Here is a 26869-nt window from a genome sequence, read left to right on the forward strand (position 1 = left end):
AATAATAGCAAGGTTGATCCATTCACTAAGGGACTTTGGAGAGGTTTAACAAGCAATACTCTAAAAGAATGGGTCTTAAACCAATTGATAATTGCCAAGTATAGTAGAAACCCAACTTTGTAATTTATAATGAACTTATTAAAATTCAATGGGTAATAATAAGTTATTGTGTCTTAACGGTGATCAAATACAAGGGCACAAGGTTAGTACTCATGGAAAGTTGAGAGGATGAGTATAAGAAAATGTTCAAGTCTTAACAGATACCTTCTTGTACATATAAATTTATGTAAATTAGAATAAATAATAAACTAGGTGAGGTATCATTGATATAATTTGTTATTATGAAAAGATGTGACTCTTAATCATGAGAAGAAATTAGGTTATGAAAGAAAGTTATTATTGACATGAAAAGTAATGATGATTCATCATGAAAAGTGATAATGGTTGAGATAAGGTACTTCTTCCTAAAAGATGTGTTTATTGATTATTGATCAATAGCACCGAATCATGCATTGTTTGTTGCAACTAACCAAGACACCAACTTTTTCCAACTTTGATGACACATTTAAGATGAAATTTCAAGAGAAAAATTGAGTAGTTGGTGAACTTGTTTTCCTGCGGCTTTGGTATATATCATTGGAGTATATTTGTTTTCAACTCGACAATAATAATAATGTAGGTAAATAGTACCTTAAGAATAGTGCTTGTCATCATACATTTAAATATCAAAGATTCATAACTATTGCTCTATTTTCACTGGAAATCGAATTTCCCCAACTAATATTCCTTAATCAAACTTGAACCTTGCTCTACTAATTAGAGCAATGGTCGGGGTTGAGATCCACATTTTTGCTTAAAAGTGGGAATCGGCATTTTTCCTTATACCAAGAGCTAGAGGCTCATATTGTTCAAAAACTTTTTGACTCATAAGATCAATGTGGTACTTCATGAGCCTGGACATATCTACTATTTAAGAGGACTTGTCAGTCTCGGCAAAAATGTTCATACAACTTTCTTTGACCGTTGGATCGAATGGTACTTTAGACTCTATATTTCATTTTTACTTTCAACTTATCAAGGATCGGAAAGATTCTAGGCAATGGAGCTTAGAAAATTGCAATTTTATTAATGACGTTTAAAAGAAGACGGATCCTTATTGAGTACGTTCTATTTATTAGTGCCCCAGACGGAGCACACAACATCCTGTCCCGAAATTATTCAATCCATACAGAATTTGTCAAACACGTCTGAAATCTCCTCTAATCATGACGGACGGTGACATTTAACTGGACAACTGCATGACCTTGCGAAAAGGAGATAGTCTCGAACGTCGTGTAGCCTCGTGCAAACCGGAACTTCCCTGTCCCCCCCACCACCGCAAACTCAAGGACCCTCTGGAGCTGCTTGCCTGCGCCCTGGAGCTCTAGGGTGCTCCCGTTGTAGGCTTGATTGGTAAACACAATCGAGAACACCGTTTGAACATTCGACCCATCCAACGACGCGATCACATACATGCCCTGTGCCCGCCCGACCATGGCTGAGTTGGGGTCCGGCGTCTCGGTTATTGGTTCATCAGCAACGAACATCGTCCCGAACTGGCTGAACGACCAGAGCTTCCCAGGGATGCCCACGACGGGGATGTCATTGGCATTGGGCCCAGCAATGATGTCCTGGAAGTACAACACCAGCTTAGTGGTGAGTGGAGGCTGGACGGTTGCCTCTGATGAATAGGAATGCATGAGAATTGAGCAAGTGGATAGGAGAAGAAGTTGCGAGAACGTCGTGGCCGTGAGCATTTTGGGAGCTGAGATTAGTGCCATTTGATGAAGAAGAAATGGCGAGCTAAAGAAGGGTGATGCTGTTTTTCCCGGCTAAAATGTGGGTTCCCTGTCTATTTATTTAGGAAGGGATTGGATCATTTGTCCATTATCATATCTGCAATAGGAACTGGACCGATGAAAATGTGGAGATGCTGTTGCTTGAGTCAACGAGGTTAATGCATTATTTATGACAAACCCTATCTTGGAAAGTGGGAAGAAGAGTGATTTGCGCAATTTTTTCTGTTCTTCGAAAAAAAAAAATTAGAGTAATCCTCAAGTTTCCTCTCTCTACTCCTATTCGGTAGGGACTCCTAAAAAAGACGATCAAATTGGCCGGCCCTCGCGAAATTTACGGCGGCGACTCTATATCAAAAAATTTTAAAGTCTTGGAATCAGGTTTTGCCTTCTTATTTGGTACAATTTGGTTAATTATATTGGCCAACAAGTTATAAATTGGGAAAGGAAGGGATTTGAACCCTCGAGAGCCGACCAGCCAAATTTAAAATAATTAATAAAAATTCGAAAACATAAAATATTATTAAAAAATCATCGGTCGGATGGACTAAATTAGTGTAATTATAAAAGGTTTAGAATCTAATTTGTCAAAAAAAAAAGTTTTAAACTAAATCGGCGCAATTGTAACAAGTTTAGAACTTTGTTAGTAATTTTTCTAGAGCAAAAATACATTAGATGTAGGACGTGAAAGATGAAGAAATGTTTCCTTTTCTACCTTATATTTATTTTATTGTAAATTATTAGTAAACCCACCTCATTCATAGGATCTATGTGATGTACTATTTTTGTTAACGGGGGAGTTCTATGACAAAGCATTATATAAGGCGGATTTTTTTGTTCAAAATATTGGCTGGACTTTGTTTGTTAAGATTTGGAATTGCAAGACTCTTGGTGAGTGAATATTGTTTTATGTACTTTCCATCCTGAAATGTCACCGTGTGAGGCTCGCAATTGGTGCAGTATTGAACTTAGATGCCGATGCTCACGATTTCAATACACATATCAATGATTTGGAGGAGATCTCTCGAAAGGTATTTAGTGCTCATTTTGGCCAACTTTCCATCATCTTTCATATTATTTTACAAAACAAAAATTTCGTTGATCTTGTAATTCATGTGGGATTAAGTTTAGTTGCATTGGTGCATCGGTCCTTTGCTGTTTCTGTTATCTGTCCATTGGGGAACCACTGTAGCCAAGGCAAATTCTCGCCTCAGCCATGGGAATAATCGGATGATTTGAATCGTCGCATATGAATATTCCACTTGGCACCCATTGGATCCAATAATTCAATGCACTCGGCTTCATCATGGACCAGTTCTTATCTTTTGTCGGGCAAAAATGAAGTAACTCCACTTCAATTATAACTAAATCCGTCAAATAGGTTGGGTCAATCCGAATAAAAAAACTATGTATCCGATTTAAATTGATTCATTTTTATATAATACAATTTTAATGACTCATACCAAATTCGATCCAAACCTAATTCAATCCTATCCGATTCTTAGCAATTTTTCCTCTTAAATACGGAAAACTGCATATTGAAAAAATAAAAACTAACCAATTAACAACAAATTAAATGTGAAAATAATTAGCAAATAAGAAATTATTTAAAAAATGACAAATCAAGCTATTAGAACACGTATCTTGTTATTTCTCCTGATATTACAAATTCGATCTAATTTAACAAGAGAGAACATGCCTAGAAAGATATGTATAACATAAACTTCGACGATGATAAATCCATTTCGAACTCTTATTAAAACCTCAAATAATCCCCATTTTGCCTGATCCATTTGAGATGAGTCAAAATATGGATCCTTGACCTGTTTTATCATCTCAACTTATAACTAAAAATCTCCTTACAGGCGAAGAGACCATAGGCCGTGAGGCGTGCTACACTGGATTGAGCAATTTCTGCTTTTGGTCCCTTGCTCTACGGAAATTGAAAGCCAGGATTCAGATGATGGGACTGAGTAGTTTAGTAAGCTCTTTCCCAATCTCACAATGCTCTAGGCTGGGTTAAGAGGACTGCGAGCACACGAGAGACAAGACCAACGCTGTTGAGCAACTAAGAGAAGGCGATTCTGCAAGGAACAGAACAGAAAAGTAATCACTTGGTGATTTACATGCGCAACTCGGTTTTGTGAACTTGAGGCGGTCGGAACCGGAGAGCAAGTTAAGCTTCTTCATTAGCATAACTAACATGTACTGTGGTCATCTAATCTAGTGTTAGATCATGGATTTCTCCGTGAAGAAATCAAGGAGTACGGAACTAAAGGGAAGGAATAATTATGGCATGGAATCACCATTTATGCATTCCATCGATGCAGACTGAACCACTAAACCTGCTCTAGGATGAAACCACATAGATCTATAAGAGGAATTATAAAGCGAAACTGCTGTTGCTAGCTTGAAGAAAAGGTACCGGCACATGTTGGCTAACTCGCTCGGTAGGTCAAGAATTTTTCAGTTGTGCCTGTAGACAAATCAATCTTTGTTTCTAACCGAGTCATACTCCTTGCTCGAGTCTCCTTATTCATCTGGTTCCTGTTGATTACTTACCGGCTTTGCTTATCTGAGCTCGAGTTATTTAGGATGCATTTGATAACATTTCTTTTTCGAAAAATAATTTCTTCTCAAAAATAATTTTTTTCTATTTTTATTCATTTGAGCAGTTTAAAGTAAAAGACCACGTTTAATAACTACACAAAATTTTTAATTTTAGAATAGAAAAAAAAAAAGAATACATTTGGTACAACTTACAAATTTTTTTGACATGATTTTTTTAAATTTTTTAATGTCTTTTTAGATTTTTCTTTTTTTTTTTTTTTTTTTTTTCCTTTCTTCTTTCTCTTGTATCCGGCGGCGACCGGCCACCAACAGCAGTGGATGGGTGGGCAGTGGGCAGCGACCAACTGCGGCAACTAGTTAGAAGAGGAAGAAAAAAATGGCTTATTCCAAAAATTATTTTTGGGAACAAAAAACAACTTTTTTTTTTACTTCTTATTTCTATTCCAAATATATTCACCGGCTACTTCTTTATTATGAGGAATAGAATAACTTGTTAATGCTACTAAATAGATTTATATTCTTTTTTATTTTTTTTATTTTATTTCAAGAAATAAAAGAATATAAATTAATACGAAGTTGCCAAGCAAAACCTTTATCAAGAGGACTCCTTTGTCACGAAACAAAGATGCGTAGATAACTTCTTTTGACTATCAAATCAAAAGGGCAATTTCGATCCTGTCTTCATTTACGTAGGATGCAAAGTCGGTACTTTCGCAGCTTTCCATGAATATCTCCTAAACTAATCGTTGCATTCCAGCTTGCTTTAGCTGATTTTTCTTAAGAGAATTCTGGAGGTGCCGTGGCAGTCCTCACGCAAGCTGGCAAGTTGCTTGATAACTTGTCCATAGATTTTTCTTTGGAAAAATATGGAAGTAACAACTTCTAGAAACATACAGGAACAGGAGAGAGGCGGTGCTTCTCAAAATACTTCCCCTTGCTGATCAATCTCTCTTAGCGCAAACCTTGCAAGCATACCAAATCGCTTTTCGTCGACAATCCTATCATCTTCTTCCTTTAACCTCTGCTACTCCTTGTTGGCTTCAACCACTTCCAGTGCTAGCTGCTGTGCTGCACGATAAGAATTGATTTAACACTATCTGCTCTAACTTCAATTGCCTCTGTGGCTGCGACTTTCGACGAGGCTCTGTGAAGTTCATATTTTGGCCACGCCTCTTTTTCCTTCATCTCAGTCTCCATACTCATGTGGTTAAGCCTCTTATTCCTGATTTTCATTTCGTGTTTTAGTTGATCTAATTCCATCCGTAGCATTTTGATGTACAACTTGGTCCTTCTTCTCATTGGGCTTCTTCTCCACACTTTCTCCTCTATCCTTCCACCTCAGGATGTAAGGGGGAGATGGTCTCTTTTTCTCAGAAAAACCATTCTTTTATTTTTTTTATTTTTTCCTTCAGGTGTTCCTTATCTCTCCTAATATGATCGATTGGGAATGTCTTGTTGGGCTTGAATTTCTCAAACTTCCTGCATTTTCTTGAACTTACCCCAGAACTTCTTGACCTCTCTCTATCTTGCCTTGAGCTCATTGTCTTTCTGCCTCAGCATTTTGGCCCTCTTCTTCAATATCTCTTCCATCTTTGCCCTCTCAACTCTCAGCTTCTTCATCATCCTCCTACATCTCTTGCAGTTCCTCTTCACAACTACTTGCCATTAGCTTCTCCGAGTTTATCCTCGGCTTGCTCTTGTCCGAGGATGTGACAAAAGTTGTTGCATTATCTGATTTGGTAATAGAGGAGGCTACAAGATCTTCTTGTTTCTCTGTAGCAGAGGCCACTTGGAAATCTCACTCTTCCATGCTGTTGTTCTCCTTAATGGTAAAAGTTGCAGCATTTCCTTCTACCCACCTGAACCAACAAACTCCGGTAAATAACTCGTTTCCTATGGTTTTTGGGAATAAACACTAGTTGAAAACCTCTACGTTACTTTCTTCACTACTCAATAACATCGACCACTTGATCCTTTACAAGCGACGGAAAGTCGGTCCCAGCTTTCCACCCTATCTAATAGAAATGTCTCCTAAACTAATCATTACATTGCAACGCTGATTTTCTTTTTAAGAGAATTCTGAAGGTGGCGTAATAGTCTTCACAGAAGTTGGCAAATTGCTTGAATAACTTTTATTGATTTTTCTTTGGAAAAATCTGGAGGTGACAATAGGAGGGAGAGAGCCCCATTTTATTGATGACATTTGCAAGAACATAGTGTACATATTGTTTATCAGTACGCAGGACAGAACACACAACCTCCGGTCATATTCAATCTCCGCCCACAATTTGTCAAAGGTGTTTGAGATCTCCTCTAATCAAGACGGACTGTGACGTTGCACTGGATGACCAAGTACGGCTGCGGCATGTCCACGTAGATATTCTCAAACTTCATGTAGCCCCGCGCGAACCGGAACTTCCCAGTCCCCGCAACCACGAGTGCTCACTGCTGCCTTCCTCAAGCTTGCTTGCCCGTGCCCTGGATATGCAGGGTGCTCCCGTTGTAGGCTCGGTTGGTGAACACGATAGAGAACATGGCTTGATTCTATAATGGGTCACTAGCCAATTAAAGAGAAAACTGGATTCCAGGGATAGTTTTTCGACTTCCAAATCCAAGACCAATCATCCGGCAGAACCTTCATCAGGCTTGTTGCTGGTCACAAGATCATAGGCATCAGTAGTGCTAAATTCCCCATTTTGTGAGAATTTCCAAGCAATGAGGTCCTCCGAACTCGAACCCCGAGCAATAGGAATGGCGTGAATGCATTGGATAAGTTCATCGTCATATACTTGGAGATTTAACAGGTCCCAAGCACCCGGGCTAAGCTGAAAGTTGTTAACAGCCATTTCCTCTTCTGCAAGATACTTCGTGAGCCCAAGACTTATTTCCCGATTAGGACTCCTTTGCCGTGAAACAAAAACGTTTACACAACTTTATTTTACCGTCGGGTCAAACGGTATTTTTGACTCCGTCTTTCATCTTTCCTTTCAATTTGTCAAACATGTTCAAAATCTCCTCAAATCAATGACGGACCGTGACATTGCACTGGACAATAACCAAGTAAGCCCGCGACATGTCGACAGGGATAGTCTCCACCATCACGTAGCCCCACATGAACCGGAACTTCCCGGTCCCGGCTGCCACCAAGTACTCTTCGACCCCCCCGGATTGCTTGCCTGTGCCATGGATCTCCAGGGTGCTCCCACTGTAGGCTCGATTGGGAACAGATCCACAATGTGATGTGAGCATTTGACCCGTCCAGCGACGAGATTGTGCACATGCCTTGTGCCCGCCTGACCATGGCCCAGCCCGGGTCAGGCGTCTCAGCCATGGGGTCATCGGTGAGGAGTATGGTCCCGAAATTGGCCCTTTCAGGAAGTATCCTATGGGGCCATGAAGTATTTCCATTGACAAAATAAATTTGCCAATACTAGTGACCACCATTCGTCACCGCACCCTTGCCGCCCTTTCCGGCAATGGTGGGCAGCAGCAGCGAGGGTCTACCTTCACCAGCTCTAGCCTTCATCTTTTTCTAAAAAGATAAATTATATATTTTTGAACCTCCTTAAAAAATATTTAAATTAAAAAATTTCAGATTTGCCATCTCTAGCCTTCATCTTTAAAAATTGCATATTTTTTAATCTATTTAAATAATACTTTAGAGTCTTGCCCTTCATGTTTTAGCCATGTTGACGTCATGTGGGAGAGAAAATAATAAAAAAAGCAATGTCTACATTTTTTTCAGTAGACAAGTTGAGCAAAATTAATATAATAATGAGATAAGTGTAATAGAAGTCTTAAAACTTGTTACGAAAATGCAATTGAGTTATAAAACTTGCAAAAAGTGCAATTAAGTCCTAAAACTTGTCAAATTATTTCAATCGAGTCCTAAAGTTAACACCGTCAACCTTTTTAATGGAAAATTCTGACATGACACTAACGTAGAATTTTAAATAATTTTTCATTTTCACATGGCTTTTTAATTTTTTATTAATTTTTTTTAAAAAATTATATTTAAAAACTAAAAAATAAAAGCTATTTTTTAAAAATGTTAGAAAGAAAAAAAAAGACAGCTCCTCCCTCGCCACCGTCGGAGGGGCCGACGATGGGCACCTTTTTTTTTTTTTTTTTTTTTTTAATAGTTTTGTTTTTTAAATAAATTTTAACTTTTCTTTTCTAATTTTTAAATCTAATTTAAATAAAAAAATTAAAAAGCCACATAGAAAATAAAAATTAATTTTAAATGCCACATCAACATTTTCTGGTAAAAAAGTTGACGGTGTTAAATATAGTACTCGATTGAACAATTTGACAAGTTTTAGAATTTAATTGCACTTTTTACAAATTTTAGGATTCAAATACATTTTCGTTACAAGTTTTAGGATTTCCATCCTTATAATAATTTGATCATATTAATTTGATAAATTTTAGGATTTGATTATACTTTTTGAAAATGTTAAACGTCGACTGTACTTCCTTAATAAATTTTGCTGCTCTGTGGCATGTTTTAACTCAACTTGCAGTTTCTCTTTGCTGTCCTTAGGCACACAAACTTGTACTAGTCTCCCTTGCATCGAACAAATAAAGCAACTGCTAGCCTACTTGAGTCGTTAGGACCAAGAATGTCAAGAGTTATGGCATAAGATCACGAGTTATACATCCATCGATGCAGACTAAACCACTAAACCTACCCCGGTATGAAATCACAAAGATCCATAAAGAGTAATTATCAAGCAAGGCTGCTGATACTAGCTTGAAGAAGAAGTGCCGGCATATACTACCGGCAGCCAGTTCACTCAGTAGGTCGGGATATTTTTTAATTTTCTTGTGCCAGCAAACAGATCGATCTTTGTTTCTAACCGAGTCATACTCCTTGTTTGAATCTCTCATTCGTTTGGTTCCTTCTTGACTGAGGAGATAATTGCTATAAAACATAGCTTACCAGCTTCACTTCTTTGAATTATAAAAGACAGAATGGATCGCAGGCAATTGAGAATCCCATCTGCTGCCATGCTATAACGATTAGAAATATAAGGAATGATCAGAGTAAGTACCTAGTAAAACCCTGATTTCCGTCCTAAACCAACAAGTTTACAAAACTCATTGCAAGGTCTTGTTCTTCTCTTTGTACAGGCAGATTCAACACGACAGCAATGCAGTCTTCCCTGTCGAAAACTATATCTCTATTAGAAAACACTCATCAAACAAGATCAAGAAATCGCCTGCTCCAACAAAACCCTTTGTTAGGTGTTCTTCTTGCCATCAGAATTGGACAAGGAGAGATCAATAGACTCCAACTGACTTCGAAGGCTTTGGTTGTCTGCAAGCAGGCGGTCATACTCTAGGAGTAAGCCCTCGGATTGTTTCTTCAGAGCCTCGGCTTCAGCTTCAGCTGTCTTGGCTTCTTTGTCTTTGGTCCCGTATTCATTTTCCAGCTTATTCAGTTTTGTCCTCAGGTTGGCAATCTCTTCCTTCAAGCCTTTGACCTCCTCTGCACTGCCATTTTTCCCCTCATCAATGCCTCGACTCTGTTTCTTGGCTGCCTCCATGGTCTTTCTAAGCAAACGCAATTCTCTTATGTAATGGTGCAATCTATCAATCATCAAAGACAGAAATAGCACAAATCCTGCATGAAATAAACCAGATAGAATCAGATCCAACCCGTACCTACAACAATGATAATATAGGAGCGCTTAAGGGCGACCTTTCTTCAGAGAAAGGTACCCAATGCGTTAAAACTTTGGTATATGACATCCACAATTTCAACCAAACACATCATTAGCATTTCTATGGTCTTGTAATTGTGTCTATACCCTTCTCTCTTAACTTTCTTTACCAGAGAGAAGGCTGCTGGATACTAGTCGCTTGCAAAAGGAAACGATACAAGATAATTGGACCACTACACGGGCTGATACAGAGAGCAATGCTATACTGGCGAACCATTAGTGCATGACTGTATGGCAGTCTATAATCAACCCACAGCGATAAAACAAAGCTAATGGATCCTATGGGATTCAGACACAGGTTTCAAACGTACTAAATATAACACAAACTGAAGCAAACGCAATGAGCTGAAAACATGGGAATTAACAAGACAAACAGTCAAGCTCCAGTGAACCCATTAAGGCAAAAACAAAAAAGGGAAGAAATTATCTGAAATGAGAAAATGCTTTTTGCATCAGCCAACATTATGCAAAGATCAGGCTCCCCAAGTAACAGCACCGATATAAACCCACAGATTCAATCAATAAATTCTCTGGAATAACCAGGTACTAATTTTGTCCTCTGGTACCCCAACCATCCTTTTTTCTATAGCATGATACAGATTATCAATGTCTAGGAATCAGTAACAATCCAGATCCACTGGGTCATGAAAGCCATGTATTTTAGTTCAGCAATCAAAAATCATGGGTCACTTATCCGATGCCAGCATCAGAGAACTCCAGTCCTATCCTATCCGAGACAAAATCTCCGATGCGCAAGAGCATAAACCGATCAGTTTCATCGTACAGAGCGACCGAACTAAGGCATGGGGTTTAGCATTTCAATTGCGGGATCACAACCGCAGACAGCAGCGCTTTCAACTCGCGAACTGCTAAGTCGCCAGGAAAACGCCCCACTGCAGATGCAGAAAAGGTAGTAACCCCAAAATTTTAATTTTCTAGAAGACTCGTGACGAGCCCGGCGAACCAGCGCCAATGCCTTCCAATCTAGCATCATTTCTTCCCACCCTTTTCACCGGAGACCCAAACAAGAAGAACCCTAAGAGCTAAAATCAGTCGACGTCTCAAAAAAAAAAAAAAAAAAAACGCCGGCAACGATTACCATTCATCTAGCCCTAAAGAAGCCGAAAAACTCCACGCCAGCCGAGGGCGAGCTGGGAAAAATCCCTTACCCATGAGAGGGCCTCGAGCATGTGCTTGGACATGAGGACCTGGTCGGTGGGGTTGAGGAGGCCGGCCTCGACGGTGCGCCGCTGGATCTTCACCATGCTGTACAGGCTGGAGGCGAGCACGACCAGCAACGTGACGCCGACCGTCTTCACCATGACGGGGCCCCGGCCGCGCTTGACCCGATCCAGGGCCATGATCACCAGCTTCCGGAGAGGGGTCTTGAACAGGAGGGTCAGGATCAGCGCCATCTCGGCGGCGATCACGGTGTACAGGAGCTGTATCATCTTCTCGGGCGGAGGGGGAAAAATGGGGGTGACCCACAACCTAGAATCGCGAGGAGAGCGGTGGGGAAAAGAGTTTTTGCAGAAAGGTTGCCTTCGATAGGGAAAGAAAGAATTGGGATGGGATCGGTTGGTTCAACTACCGGCTTGTCTGGAGAGGACGGGGGGATTTATACGATGATGTTGTCATTTCATTTGCCCGTGGAAGGTCTCCACGTCGGCACCGATTGCTTCGCCATGCTTCGCCATGTGCGACGCGTCTCGCGTGTCCGCCGTGTTCCACCGCCCTTCATTTATGACAAATCGTGTTCCGGAGCATGACGTGAAGATCGCGTCCGACGTTTGATAAATTTTGTTTCCTGTTTTTTCTCGAAGGATTTTGTGAACCGTTTGCTTTCCGAAGTTAGAGATCACCGGGAATAATGAGATAGAAACGTGTATCGCTCGCTTGGATGTCTGTAATTTCTTTTTTCTTTCGATTACTTAAATGATGTATCTGTAAAAGTTGCTCGCTTGATTATCTATCATGATAAATTATTCCACGCGATTTTTTGAAATGATTTTTTTATCTAACTTGATTTTTCTAAAAAATTTCCAAAGTAAAAAATGGGACAATCCAAATTTTAAGTCTATCGTACCAGAAAATAATGACAACATGAGATGTGACAACCCAACAAATTAGAAAAGCATTTAAAAGTATTGAGGTTGCAACATGTTGGAAAATATGCACGACATTCTGAAGATATGTTCAAGAATTATTTTTTGATTATGATAATGCACAAATCAATTAGGGATTAGATTGGGATTAAGATTGATTTTACAGAATATATCATTGCCATTTATTGTAGCTTTTCTGTATTATAATTACAGAGGCTTGTACATTAGGGATATACAATGAAAATACGTTTTTTTCCCTTAGCCATCTATTCCCTTTTCTCGCTTCTTCTTGCTTCCTTTCACAACGTGTAACAAATGGAGCCAAATGTCAGCGGTTCGTTGGAGGGAGAGAAGGGGGTAGAGTCAAAAGCGTAGAGAGAGAGAGAGAGTGTGCAGAACGAGCCAGAGGGGTGGCGCGGCGGTTTGTCGGTCGGACAAGGGGGCGGCGAAGAGAGAGAGAGAGAGCGCAAAGGGGAGAGTGAAATTTTTTCTTTTGACATTTGGCCAACCTTAGTGCATTCCCAATTTGTTGCACCGACACATCTCATAGCCAATATTTTCTCGATTCGTGATGGTATATGCCTTCTCCTCATCCCCCGAGCGGGGTGGCCAAAGTGATGTCGAAGCGAGTTGAGCTCGCCAAGCTGTGCATCTCTCGTAATTGAGCCAAGGCAATTCGAGTCCTTGAATCACTTGTCTTATTCGTGCACAACCCAGGAAATATTTGGGGCAAACTCATTTTTGGTGGAAACTGCTTTATTCGATCAGGTGTTCGATCTGGAAATCAGATTCATAAAGAGTGAAAGAGGGACCTTCAGCAAGCGGACAAAACATTGTTTTCCACTTCTTCGTCTGTCTATTGCCACAAGTAATTCGAAAGGTAATTTTGACCAAAATTAACCGAATTAGAGTTTCCCACGATTTAAGAATGGGGATTGGACATTAAATGGGAAAGTTCCGAGAGGAAACGAGGAGCGCCCAAGCCGAGGGCTTTCCTCTTAAATAATGAGGAACCACGGTACTTGAGTTTATGGTTTTCTTCTTCTTCTTCTTTTTAATAGATAGGAGAAAAACGACTCATTTTTTTTTTATGGTTTTTGCCAATTAGATTTTTCTTGCAAGCCACGTCAGCAATACTAATAGCATGATACAAATAACTGATGGCACTAAAGTAAACGATTTCTAATCATCATATCACTCCATTGATTGGAAAACAAAAAAAGTATAGCCCTCAAATGAGTCTCATATGAGATTTATTGCGTTTATAATATCCACATCTCAATTTTTTATTACATTCACCGTAAAAAGACAAATAATTTGCATGGACCGTTGAAGACTAAGATACTCCTAATACTGCGGTCACTTTTTCAATAAAAAATGTGTAGAAATTCTTTACATTGAGAGCGGACCTAAAAAAAATCAATGCACCCAATTCTTTCAAGATTGCCATATTAATGCTTTGAAAATCTTAGATTTTAGTAAACATACTTCCGAAAAATTTTCTTGCAAATTCTCATCGTGACAACTCACTTTTAAGACTCCATTTATTTTGTGGAAAATGAATGATTTATAAATATATATATATATATATATATATATATATATATATATATCTTTTATTTTATCCATTGTTATTTACCAATCTTGATATTAGGTCACATGAGAGTCCTTTTGATACAACTTGAGTTGAGTAAAAAGAATGAGGAACCATTTGAATGCACAATGATTTTGTTATTAGTCTCCAAGCCAACATTTCAAATATTATTCATCTTTAGAATCTAACCGACCTTATCCGACATTAATGATTTATTCTTAGTTAGTGATAATATTTTTCTACCTGTGAGTATCTAGGTTTTGGTGTGTAATTTGTGCCGAAATTATGTTTTTTTTTTTTTCTAATTTAAGGAATCTCATTAGTGGGAATTCCTCAAATCCCACAGTTAAGCGGCTTCCTTGGAAAAGTTTTGAATTTTTTACTTTGATTTTTCCCTCGAATTTTCTACTAATGCAAATGAGCAATATGCCGCAGTAGATTTGAAGAACCGCTAATTTTCCTTTCTTTTTCCTAATGTTGAATGGGGATCGGCTAGTTCAATGTCACAACCGATCTCATTCATGTGGGAAAACCTGTCTTCTCTATACTTGGGCTTTTACTACGTGGGGCCTTTTGTCGTGATTGCATCTTTCAGTACGTGGAGCGAGCTGTACTTTGGTGTCATTTAGACCGATTGTCCGTAGAATGAGTAAGGACATCTTTCGAGTCCGTTGTTACCTGGAGCACGGGAAATTTGATGATTTGAATGGTGTCTTGTCGATTTAAAACACGTTCGACCTTGCCTGCAGAAGACGGCTATAGCCATCCGCTGCATACAATTCACTGGTTTGGTTTGCTTCATGAATGAGGCCTCGACAATCTCTCCTTTGCGACATAAATGCCAAGCTTCTTCTTAAGTTCTTCATTCGATTCGGAGAGCACCAGGGGGAAAAATGTTATATTTCGCTGTCTGAATTGAAGGACTAGTTCTTCATGCGAAACAAGAGACGCGATAACTTGTAAAAACGAAATGCATTCTGAATGTAATACAAAAAGGGAAGTCGTTATTTCATGTGGTCTTTAGATTGCGCACTTTGTTTACATCAAAGATAACATGAAAATCTCCATCGCGCCAGTGCAGACCAATGGACTCGTTCACCACCGTAGCAGATAGTTTGGTTTTGGAGATTGGCCGGGGTTTTACCTCCCTCCTCCATCTCCGCCGCCTGAGCCGCCTCCAACACCCACCCCTTTGCCGGCACCAGCCCCTACTCCAACTCCAATCCCAACCCCGATTCCTACTCCGAACCCTCCACCTCTGCCGATGCCATGGCCACCTCCAAGTCCACCACCAGCACCTCCCCCTCCTCCGGCACCACCACCTAAACCTCCTCCAGCTCCACCTCCTACTCCCCCGCCTGCACCGAAGCCCCCGCCGTGGCCTGCTCCTCCACCTAAACCACCACCACCACCTCCTCCGGCTCCGCCTCCGCCTCCGACACCTCCGCCAGCACCACCTCCTACGCCGCCACCAGCACCAAATCCACCCCCATGTCCTGCTCCTCCACCAACGCCACCACCACCTCCGCCTCCTCCACCTCCACCTCCACCAGCACCTCCTCCAGTGCCTCCTGCACCGCCACCTACACCTCCTCCAGCACCAAAGCCTCCTCCATGGCCTGAACCCCCACCAACACCTCCACCTCCACCAGAACCGCCTCCTCCACCACCTCCAGCTCCAACTCCGCCTCCAGCTCCACCACCTACACCACCCCCAGCCCCAAAGCCTCCACCATGACCGGCCCCACCACCAACACCTCCTCCACCTCCACCACCAAAACCGCCGCCACCTCCAACACCACCACCAGCACCTCCTCCAGCTCCTCCACCAACACCGCCCCCAGCTCCAAAGCCACCTCCTTTTCCAGCACCACCTCCAGCACCTCCACCTCCACCGCCACCAAAACCCCCGCCACCACCTACACCACCTCCCGCACCACCTCCAACGCCACCCCAGCTCCAAAGCCTCCACCCTTCCCAGCTCCTCCTCCAACTCCTCCACCTCCTCCGCCACCTAAACCACCGCCACCACCTACACCACCCCCTGCACCACCTCCAACACCACCCCCAGCTCCGCCTCCAAATCCTCCACCCTTACCAGCTCCTCCTCCAACTCCACCTCCCGCACCTCCTCCTCCACCAAATCCACCACCTCTTCCACCACGGCCCGGCCCACCACCGAATCTGCCGCCGCAGCGTCTCCGTCCCCATCGACAGTCATCATCGTCGCCAAACCTGGTCTTGTCAACCTTGTTGTCACTGAGAGCAAGTGCACTCAGATGGAGCACGATGCATGAAATGAGAAGAACCACGGAGAGCCATTTTCTCGAGACCCCCATGGCTTCGGACGCCAAAAGAGAGAGAGTGTGCGTAAGCGAGAGAAAGAGATATTCAGTAGCTGACTAAGCTTGCTATGGCTGGGTCATCGACGCTCGTATTTATATAGGTTTTATCCACTAGCCAGCAATTTGCCCATTGTCACTGCTTGCTCCACTCTAAACAGCCAATAAATGAGTGCATGTTCATCCCTTCATGTGCCGCGTGGAACCGTTGGGCGATCGGCCCGAGCAATAAATGGATATAAAGGTCATAGTTTGACTCTCCATAGTCATCATTCTGACTCCAGGAGCAAGTTGTTAAATTACTCTCGAGCAAGTTGCTAAATTTGCATGGTGTTTTGCATAAGATATAGCAGAAAATGAAGAACAAAAGCTAAAGAGTACTTCGCGGGTAGGTTCTTTAGTTGGATGGGAGGCTTGTTGTTACCATGATCGTGACAAGCAGGCTCAATAATAAAGTATGAAGATAAGAGGATCCATACCTTGTTTATTTCCTTATTTTAGCCATTATGGTCTTTAAAAAAATCCTCGTAATATTCATGTTAAATTCACAGACCTCCGTAAAGCACCAAAAAAAAGAAAAGAAAAGACGCATGTGGTTTCTTCTGTTGTTCCCTGACGCTCGATCATCCAATTGGGATTTTCTCTCTCTATCATATTATTTTTTCTATTTAAATGATTAGACAACATTATCAAGACATTTATTGGCATTGTACAGTTGTGATGGTGGACGACTCAATTGCTCCCGCCTAATCATTTAAGGCAGTCAACCCTAGCGGCCGACACTCAAAGATGTAGCTACTTGTCACCCTTGACGGTTGACATAATCAACTGTTAACCCAGTCATTTTTATTTCGAAAAGCAAAAATTCACGATAAAAAAATATAAAAAAAATACTTTCCATAAAAACATTTTCAAGAAAAATGAATATTTTTCATTTATTTTGTGGTACAATGAAAAATGTGACCAGAAATGTTTTTGGATTTTTAGATCTCATTTAGAAAATAATTTTAAACTTATATATTACTTTGAAGTCTGTCTAACCTTTCAAATCCAAGAGTAGTTTTCAGCTTGAAAAATAAATAGATAAGAAAAAAAATCGACTTTGTAATTTCTTCTTGTCATAATATTCCAAGTAGTATGTAAACAAAACATTGGAAAGAAGTGTTTAAAAAGTCCTAAATTTTTGTATTTGTACCAATTTAGTCATAAACATGTTTACTTTGTGTTAATTCAATCCTTTAGGTCGGATTTTGCTAAGCGGGCGTTGGTCGACCGACATGGCCCGATTGATTCTCGATATGAACAATTTCTAATAATATTTAAATTTTTTGAATTTTTTTTTTTTTTTTTTTCCTTCTCCTCCTCCTTCCTCTAGCTGGTCGCCAAACCTCGACAACCGGCCATTAGCAAGCCTCGTTAGCCACCTCTCCAATGGCCGCGAGGGCAGCCTCACACTAGGCAACGAGGCTCACCCTCGCCGAATTTTGGGAGGGTCAAGCCTCACCCATGCCCGGCAAGGCCGGCAAGACCAACCTGGGTGGCCTCAAGCTAGCCTAGCGCTGGGTCAAGCTACCTAAGCCGACCTCACCAGCCTGACGTGAGGCCACCCTCATAGCCATAGGCTCGCTAGCCATCACCTCTAGCCGGTCGCTAAGGTTTGGCAAGCGACTAGAGGAAGGAGAAGGAGAAGGAAAATGAAAAAAGAAAAGAAAGAGAAAAGGAAAATTAAAAATTTAAAATATTATTAAAAGTTGTCAACGGCACCGACCGGGCCATGTCAACCAACCGGCGCCTTGATCAACAAAATCCGATCAAATTTGGCCAGAAATGAGTAAATCAAAGACCAAGTAAAAATATTTAGAACTAAATTGACACAAAAAAAAAAAAAGATTTAGAACTAAATTGGCACAAACACAAAAGGTTTAGGACATTTTTAACACTTCTCCCCAAAACCTTGCAATGTTGGTTCCAGCATGGATCACTTTATTTTCACATTATACATTAGGATAAATTGTGCCACAAAAGCGCTGCTTGAATAGCTACTTCAACAAATAATCAAAGACCAGCGAGTCTTTCGTACATATAATATTAAAAACTAACTTGTAATGTCTAATGCTTGATCAAAAGATTGTGAGTTTCTTCATTTTCCACCTTTCTGTCAATATCCACTTTCCTTCTGTCGAGCACAAAAATGAACAGAAAGGAGAATCAAACGATCATAGCACAGGCGATGACAACAGATTCACAATGAAAAGGATCGATCGAATTTTCATAGAGTATTTTGAAATGGCGGAGGAGAGAACCTGAAACGAAACCATTAAAGGCCGTTGAAGATGAGCTTAACCTTCAACGAAAACGTTGAACGTTTGTGAAGAATAGAGAACCTTGACGAAGGTGAAAAAGCAACTAAGCCTTGGTGAAGAAAATTGAACAAAGCGAAGAAAAGTTTGTTAACAAGTTTTAGAAAATTAACTACCTCCTCGGATTAGGGAACTCATTTCCTAATTTTAAGCATGAATATTTTCTTTTTATCATAAATGATTTTTCGATACCTTATCATCTTCAGCAAATCAAACGCATGAAAGTCTGAAAAATTAATTCGCAAAAAACATTTCTGCTCAAACGAACACCCCATAAGGATTATTAGAATTTCATTTTCAATCTGGAAGAGCCTATGGATTCGCCCAGTAGAGTTGGCCAGACCTGTATTATATGGTTGACATAGTCTAGCAATCAACGGAAAGGATAGGATTCACGGCCTTATTTATTATCACGGCCAAAAAATAGGGTTCATTTATTATAAGATCGGTTTTTCTTTGCTCTAAGGCCACATTTGGAAAATGTTATGCAATAGCAAATTCTTCCCATGTTTCTTTCTTTACAGATTGTCATCAGGCTCATCAAAACTGTCAAGATCCAATGAACCTGCGCTCAAATATTACTGCTTATGCGCCTATAAAATCTAAAACGTTTCATGCCCTCTGAAAAGATAATTCAAGACAAGCAGCATTATGCTTTTTGACAAATAATTGGTAATCAATTCAAAATCTGAAGAGTTACCAAAAATAGAATATACAGCAACATGGGGATGTCCACGTGAATCAGAACGATTTTGCTGGGGCGGTTTCACATTCGCTAAGTTCACTAAATTGCGCCTGAGAAAAAGTTTCAGAATATAAACCTGTTATCACGGATTGCCGACAAGAAAATTCAACTGTCAAGTATGGTACTCGGCATTGCTTGCCTGAAGTGAATGTCTAAGGATCACTAATGCTCGAAGAAAAGGCAACAGGCTGAGACATCTGTGATCAATTGAAGTGAAAGATAATATTTTGCGTTCGTCCACTAGGACAGAACATGTGTGTCCAGCTTTTGGACGAAATTCATGGAAGAAGATAGTCTCAAACGAACCATGCATTGTCCATACTGCTATAGGGGCCGGAGTGAACATATATATCCTTCAATGATTAAATTCGGGACTTCTGGGAGCGTCCATGACTCGTCTCTTTCATGCTATGGCCCTCGTGAAATGAAAGCATCGATTATTTAGATTTGTAACCAGGAACAGACAGAATTCAGGCTAACGATGACCAGCTTCTCCATGGAGTCCTCGAGAGTATACTCATCATTAAGGGACATAACGGACTACCTCTAACCAGAAGGATAAAATGGACAGAAAAAAACGGACCAAACAATGTGAAGAATGCAAAAACAAATAGAAAAGCATACATCAAGAGATCATTCTGAAAAAAGGAAAATTCGATTCAGCAAGCATACTAGAAAATCTATATGGCTCAAGGGAAGCCTGCATAACATCTTTAGCAGTCACCGAGAATACTGTCAGCTCCTTCTAGTTCCTAGTGGATTGACACCTTTATGATCGATGACAAACTCAATTCGATTCACTCTTTTGTTGGGATCAAGCGTGATGACCTGCAGCCCTACCACAGAGAAGAGCATTGCTTGGAATTGGATACTCATCCCTCCAAGATTTGGCCGAAGAATAGACGCGGAAGTAGAATTGTTGTCCCAGATATTGGCAAGCCCAGTTCTCCGACCGCACATTCCACATCCCCACGTTGTCCAGAGGCATGTAAACAGCAGTCCATGAATTAGGATAGACCTGCAACCAGATCAATGAACAAAACCAACATGGAAGCCGTTCTTTTTGTTTAATAAAACCGAAGTATCGGAAACAAAGTTATCAGATAAATTGTAATTCAGGCTTAGTTAACTTCCAGATGGTCAGATATCCTGGAATCAAATCTTTAAATTCCAAATAGTCCAACAAAGTATGATGATGACATAAATCAGACTTAAGAGGGAATGAGAGAAAGGTAATGCCTGAATACCTGAACGGTACAGCGAGAAATCGTGTCTCTCAGATTGTAACTTAATCTACTTGCAGGTGTCCACTGCCCTCCATCCATCCTGCCCAATATCAATGCACAGCATGAAGACAAAACTTTCAAATTCTCATATCCATGAAAAATTAAAGAGTTTATCTTCTTCTCTTTTACAATAATCCAGGGACATGGGTGCGAAGACCCACGTATCCAGAGAATAGTCATTCATAAGTGCAATGGGCCTGTAAACTCACCCCACAACAAAGAAGTTATGGCCATCGATGTGCCAGGACTGCACAGTGTCTTCAGAATTCTCAAAAACAATCTCCGCATAACCTCGGAAATCAGCTGCCATGACTGAAGTCTGGAGATAAGCAGCACCGCCGGTGGGGCTATTCGGTATGCTCCCTAGTGTAAAGACTCCAGGAATGTTGAAGTAGTCAGCGAGCTTCAGAGGAGTATCAGCTGGAACAAAGAAACGCTATTGACAGCGTATCTCTGCTTCCCATTAATAACTGAAGCAGAGTTTGCGAGTCTGATTGTCTGTGTCGTGTTGATCATTCCATAATGGTAGGAGCCTTGGGGATTAGGCCTTGGTCCACTTGCAGTTAGGTTCCGCCTAACAAGATAAATGACACAACAAACAGATAAAGGAATGGTCAGTGCTTATACGGTTAAAAAGTACAAGGAGATTTACTGCACATGACACCAGTGGTGATAAATTATGATAAATTTAATGTTATAGTCATTGCTAGATTACCTAATGAAAACCAAAAACTCAATTACCAAAGCAAGAATTCTTTGAGAATTAGTTAGTTTTCATATGACCAAAGTTAAAAAAAAAAAAAAAAAAAAACGGCACAATGCCAGGACACACCTCATAGACCTTGCTTGTTCAAGTGACCAGTCAATCTGCATGGTCGGCCCACCAGGAGGGGGGCCGGAGACACTTCCAGCCGAGTTGCTATAATGGAGGATCGAGGTAGTGGTCAGCACTTCGGAGGTGAAGCGTGTGGAGACGACAATATAGTAATCTTGTGCGGGTTGATCGCAGGTGACCAGGACAGAGCAAGACTGACCCAAATGTATGTCCAGGGAATCATAAGTGTTCTGTAACGTGTGGGTCCCCTCGACTTCCACTAGAACCATCTTGTGCCCCTGGATCCTGAAGTTGATGGCAGTCGTGATCCCTACGTTCGATATTCGAAACCTGTGCGTCTTCCTGCCAAAACAAGTTAGGATTTTGGTACGGTATGCTTCACGCATACCACTATCGGGACAGGATAATTTTTCTAGCATATCCAGAGCTCATCAAAATACCTTGATCCACTGTAAAGGTGTAACCATTTGATCCACGGCCGTTAATGAGTAGCCCATCAGGGAACGGAAGATCACTGCCACCATCAATATTGCTCTCAAGTCCTACAAATCGAGTGAGAAAAGAAAGCGATAAGGGAAATGCGTCGCATGTATCCAGCTGCAGGTGAGACATTTGATTCCAAAATTTATAATCTATTTCAACGGCAGGAGCTTATGACGATTGTATGTTTTAAGCAACTCACGGAGTGGTTTTTCGTGAACCAATCGCCAGCAAGGATAGTGAAGTCGTTGGCAGGAGGTGGAAAAGGCACAGGAATCACTGATCGGCTAAGAATTTTGAAGCCGCCAAAGCCTCCTGCGGCCTTGTGAAAAGCGAGGGAAGGAAAGTAGAAATAACTACCGATCTGATCCTTCACTTGAAGGATGTAAGTGAAGTTCTGCCCTGGTGGGATCGGGCAGTTTGTGCCATAAACTCCATCCTGCCACGAGTTTCTTTTCTGCTGCACACCATTCCTGAATATAAAATAGATGAGTGACGACTTGAATGATGTTGTTATGCCAAATGATCAATTGTGCCAGGTGACATATATCTTTAAGTTCCATGTTCAAGCTTTTACTCTCAGGGCTTCTGTTAGTAACACGAATTTCCCGAACTCATCAGACTTATTCTGCCATCATAGGAGTTCATTGCCAGTTCTTTCGATACGGTTATCAAAGTGGAAAGTCACTTGGTTGGAATTGTCTTGTGATCCTAACTAGTTCTGCCGAGACTAATTTGTTTACAGACATATTGAAGAAGGAAATTGCTCAATAGTTTGAGTGAACATGTGACTCGGCACATTAAACATTCACAGCACATCATCAGGCATTAACATTCTCGGACAGAAGCAACTTAACAAGGACTTCTTCTGAATAAAAGAAGCCAGTAATTTTGGATATGAAATTCAGGATATAACATCCGAAAGGGGATAAAAGATCTCTTAAGCACTGTGAGAAAAACTTTTAGATGCTCAGTTTTCTGATGAGGTGATGGATCTGACCGACAGATCCATCTCCAGAGAAATGATCCTTTGAAAAAATGCTTGTCCATAATTTTTCCGTCCATCTCTAGTTCAGAGTCTGTGTATTGAAGAGAACTATTCTGAAAAATGCTCAACTCTCAGGATATGACTTTATGGTTAAGCGACTTCAGTCAAGGACTAGTTCAAGTAATTGGTCCCAGGATTTGAATGTTGGCCCTGTCTGACACCGGACGAAAATTAACAAAAGTCTGCATACAAGCCGACACAGACATAATGAAACCTGAGAAAGTATTGCGTAGATTGACTCTTAATATGTCAAAAAGAATTGTAAGACTGATGCATACCACTGAACTGAAGAAAAGGAAATTATAGAGCACTTGTTTTTCACGCTAAGCTGCTCATTTCAGGAGACCTGTTGGTTGGGCTGCTAAACAACGTATGCATCAAGTCTACAATCCGCAAAACATACCAAAATCCACATAAAAGTCATGAAATACACCAGACGAGTGAAGAAGAAGAAGAAGAAACAAAGGGAGGACTGACCAGGAGATGAGGAAAGGCTCATCCAAGGCGTTGAAGACATTGATGATCAAGTTATCATTCGTCACGGACTCGATCTGAGGCCCTGGAAATTGCCCATTTATCAATATCCCCTGCCACGTTCCGAACGAAAGAAAACAAACTCAGCTTTAACCCGTGGCCCATCAGCTTCCACCAAGAGAAGCAAAACCACTGCGCAAATGTAAAAGATACCAGTTTCAAGTGCAAGAGACCGAAAATTCGTACCTGTTGCTTTACACCAAGAGGGTATATATCGCCATAAGTGACGTTCCAGTTGTAGAAACTATACGGGTCTTCCCCATTTACGCAGCTCACTAGCGATAGAACCAGAACCGCCATCGACACCACTTCCCGGGGCCTCTACGAGCTCCCATTTTTACTCTCCGCAAAAGCCTCCGGACGCGTCCGACGGTAGTACTTCAGCGAAGAACGGAAAGAGAAAGAACTGGGGACACGAATCTATAGAAAAATCTACTGATGGAAGAGAAGAGAGACTCTCTGTTTAGAGACTCTGTTTATCCAGCCTCTGTTTTTTTTCTTCTGATTCTTTCTTTTTTCCTCTTTTGCTTTGAAGCTTTGCACTTTTTTAACTTTCTTTTATTTATTCCCCTCTTAACAGCAGTGCAGAGCAGAGAAGATAGGGGGGCGTTCCGATTTTCAGAGAACGGATCTCGATCCCTCCATGAGCTGTCTAAGTCAAGCGTGTCTGAGAATCTGGAAAGGGCGGGACAGGATTCGCGCCTCCCAGTCTCGAACGAAGCGAAGCGGCGAAGTTATGTGACATCAGAGACCACCCGAGAAACCTGAAAAACTCATTAAGTCTCGTCCTCGACCTGACCATGAATCGAATTCGTTTCCTTAGCTATATCACCACGCTCCCCTGCTTCAGGATTCGTTTGGTGCGTCATAAATTCATCTTTTTCTTAAGAATTTTCTTGAGCTGTTACATACCCAGTTAAGAAAAATACATGCATCATTTCAATATACTCTCTCTCTTGTTATGTGCAATTGGTACATTACTGTAACTTGTAATTTTCTTGGGCTTGATTTGAAATGGCGGGAACCGATGTATGATGCAGTCGAATTCTGGGGGAAATGAAATGCCGACTTTTACCAAGGGTTAAATCTTGTCCGAGATCCACCGACATTTTTGGGCGGGCTGTTCTCTGTTCTCTGGCCTCGACATTCAAGTTTCGTTTTATTACAAGGTCGATGGCTGCTGTTGCAAGCAATTCATTACTCTAAAAATGACCCTGCGGCTGGTTCGGAAATCTATATAGTCTCGAAGTGATTTACTAGATAGTTCCGTGCGACGATTAACTTTTTTTATTATTAATATAAGATAAGAGTAGTATTTCATTAATTAACGATAAAGAAAAATGGGATAGTGAAAAAGGACAAAAGAGCCTCAAAAGGAGACGAGAGAATCTAGTAGGCAAAGCCCTCCGTGAGAGACGAAGACTTAGATGCGAAGCAATTACTGCATGACGCCGAAATCGGATGCTTAATCAAATTAATATTATAAAATCGATCTTAGTAATTCTAACTATAACAAAGCATATTTTCTCGACTTATGAAAACCCATCAATGTAAGGAAAATGGCATAAATGATATGTAAATTTTGACTAAATATGCAATATAATTCATGAATTTCTAATTTGTTCAACAAGGTCCCTGGAATTCTAATTTATTCGGTATAGTGCCTGAATTTAATTTAATTCCTAGATTATATTAAAATATTCGATGTTGCTTTAAACTTGAATTAGATTGGATATTTTCATATAATCTAGACATTGAACAAATTATTGCATATTGCGATATAATTTATTAACTATATGGAATCAATTAAAAGTTTAAATATCACATCATATATTTGGTTAAAGCTCGGTGTAATTATCCCTCAGTATAATTAGCATCCTATGAGAAAAACACGGGGCCCAACAATGTCATCCGGGTCTGACCCGTGAGCTGAAAAAGAGGGGAGAAACTATTCACGTGCCCACGTGCATCTTTCCAGGAATCAGCCGGTGGATTCGAGACGTCTTGGCCCGGAAAAGAAAAGTGGAGCCTAGCCACGTTACGAATAAACGTCTCCTTGTCCTAAAGAAAGATTGGGCTATTGTTTTTTTATAGCTTGAGCCCCAATACGACGGGCCGTTTTTCATCTGTGTATCAAAACAGCTGTGGTTAAACAGAGTTGCCACAGTTCTTGCATTCCAAGCGGGCTCGGTTTCTTATCCAAGTAAGAAGCTGGCGAGCACGCCTCTTCTGAGTCATAGAATTTGGGATTTGTTTACGCTAAAAAAAAATTGTTAAATAATCACGTAATTATAGTCAATACCACATCGATACATAATGACTAAGGATTATTGGACTGATTTTTGCGGGGTATAGGATTATGAACAACCGGACGGGTCAATAGTTGAATAATCCCATGCCATGCTTCTTTTTGGATAGGAGATGGGTAAGTTCCATTGAATACTAAATAAGATTGGTCTTCAAATGATGCTAATAGCTCGAATAGCTTGTGCTGGCTAGCTTTACCTCGTCACTGACGGTAGCAGGATCCGTAAGGAAGGTCCTCTAGACTTGGTCAAATCTCTCAACCACGCCTTAGGTTGTGATGTGGAGGCCCCTGAGGCCTAGAGGTGGCCGGCAACCGGCTACAAAGAAGGAGGAGGAAGAAGAGAAAAAGAAAATACAAAAAGAAGAAAAATATAATAAAAGTATTTAAAAATTAAAAGAAACAAAATAATTTAAGAATCCTACAAAATACATTTCTACCGGAAATAGAAATTTTAGATGATTACTAAACGTGTTCTTTTGCTCAGAAATTATTTCTAGGAATATAATCAGGAAAAATCATTTTCGATCAAAAATTGTTCCTGAGAACATAATCGTTACCAAATGTGTCATTATATTTTAATGGGCTTTAGGTTGGTGAGGCCTAAATATTAAATAGCTTATATCCTTATCTTGTCAAAACCCAAGTTTGAAATTTTAATTTGATAAATTATAGAGGTGAGTATGGTCAAGGTTAAAACGATTCACCTCATAACCTTAGGACTAACTCACACAGTATTGGTCCTAAATTTTTGGGACTGAGGACTAACTCAATGGGTTCGATTCTATATTAAAATTAACCCAGTACCAACTAATAATTCTTTTATTTCATTTTTGTACTATTTGAAAAGGCAAATCTACTATTTCAAATTACATATCTATTAACAATGCAACATTGGGCAACCAAACTCTAAATACCGAGTACATATTCAACAAATTTAAGATAAGGCAATAATAGAAACTTCACACATACCTAAAAGCGAAAACCATAAAAAATAATTAAGATCGCTCATAGAGATATAGGACAAAGTGGGGAAGTTGAGCAAGGTGAGTGTCGACTGGTGAGCAAAAAAGCTATTTCTTTTGAATTTTGGCAAATTGAAA

General features: G+C 40.5%; 4 protein-coding genes across 4 annotated transcripts; all 4 read right to left on the reverse strand.

Moving 5' to 3' along the window:
- Window positions 1–1136: 1136 nt before the first annotated feature.
- LOC120293094 (dirigent protein 2-like) lies at window positions 1137–1863 on the reverse strand. The gene has a single exon (XM_039311871.1). The coding sequence runs from the start codon at window positions 1818–1820 to the stop codon at window positions 1260–1262; it is 561 nt and encodes a 186-aa protein (XP_039167805.1). The 5' UTR covers window positions 1821–1863; the 3' UTR covers window positions 1137–1259.
- A 7464-nt stretch (window positions 1864–9327) lies between these two features.
- Window positions 9328–11629, reverse strand: LOC120288368 (B-cell receptor-associated protein 31-like). The gene is made up of 3 exons (XM_039302325.1): window positions 11302–11629; window position 11168; window positions 9328–10032 (listed from the first exon to the last, which is right to left on the reverse strand). Exons 1-3 carry the CDS (start codon window positions 11581–11583, stop codon window positions 9650–9652), a joined length of 666 nt encoding a protein of 221 aa, XP_039158259.1. The 5' UTR covers window positions 11584–11629; the 3' UTR covers window positions 9328–9649.
- A 3342-nt stretch (window positions 11630–14971) lies between these two features.
- Window positions 14972–16170, reverse strand: LOC104454832 (glycine-rich cell wall structural protein 1-like). The gene is made up of 3 exons (XM_039298804.1): window positions 15804–16170; window positions 15622–15750; window positions 14972–15534 (listed from the first exon to the last, which is right to left on the reverse strand). The coding sequence occupies exons 1-3, from the start codon at window positions 16168–16170 to the stop codon at window positions 14972–14974; spliced, it is 1059 nt and encodes a 352-aa protein (XP_039154738.1).
- Window positions 16171–19825: 3655 nt separating this feature from the next.
- Window positions 19826–23773, reverse strand: LOC104435289 (L-ascorbate oxidase homolog). Its single transcript, XM_039309977.1, is given in 10 exon segments — window positions 19826–20296; window positions 20526–20604; window positions 20774–20996; window positions 20999–21138; window positions 21397–21742; window positions 21840–21926; window positions 21929–21941; window positions 22082–22352; window positions 23405–23514; window positions 23648–23773. Coding segments are annotated over 10 exon segments (1587 nt in total). The 5' UTR covers window positions 23762–23773; the 3' UTR covers window positions 19826–20092.
- Between the last annotated feature and the right edge of the window lie 3096 nt (window positions 23774–26869).

Source organism: Eucalyptus grandis, chromosome 1 (genome assembly GCF_016545825.1).
Source record: "Eucalyptus grandis isolate ANBG69807.140 chromosome 1, ASM1654582v1, whole genome shotgun sequence".
In the NCBI taxonomy this organism is placed as follows: Eukaryota; Viridiplantae; Streptophyta; class Magnoliopsida; order Myrtales; family Myrtaceae; genus Eucalyptus; species Eucalyptus grandis.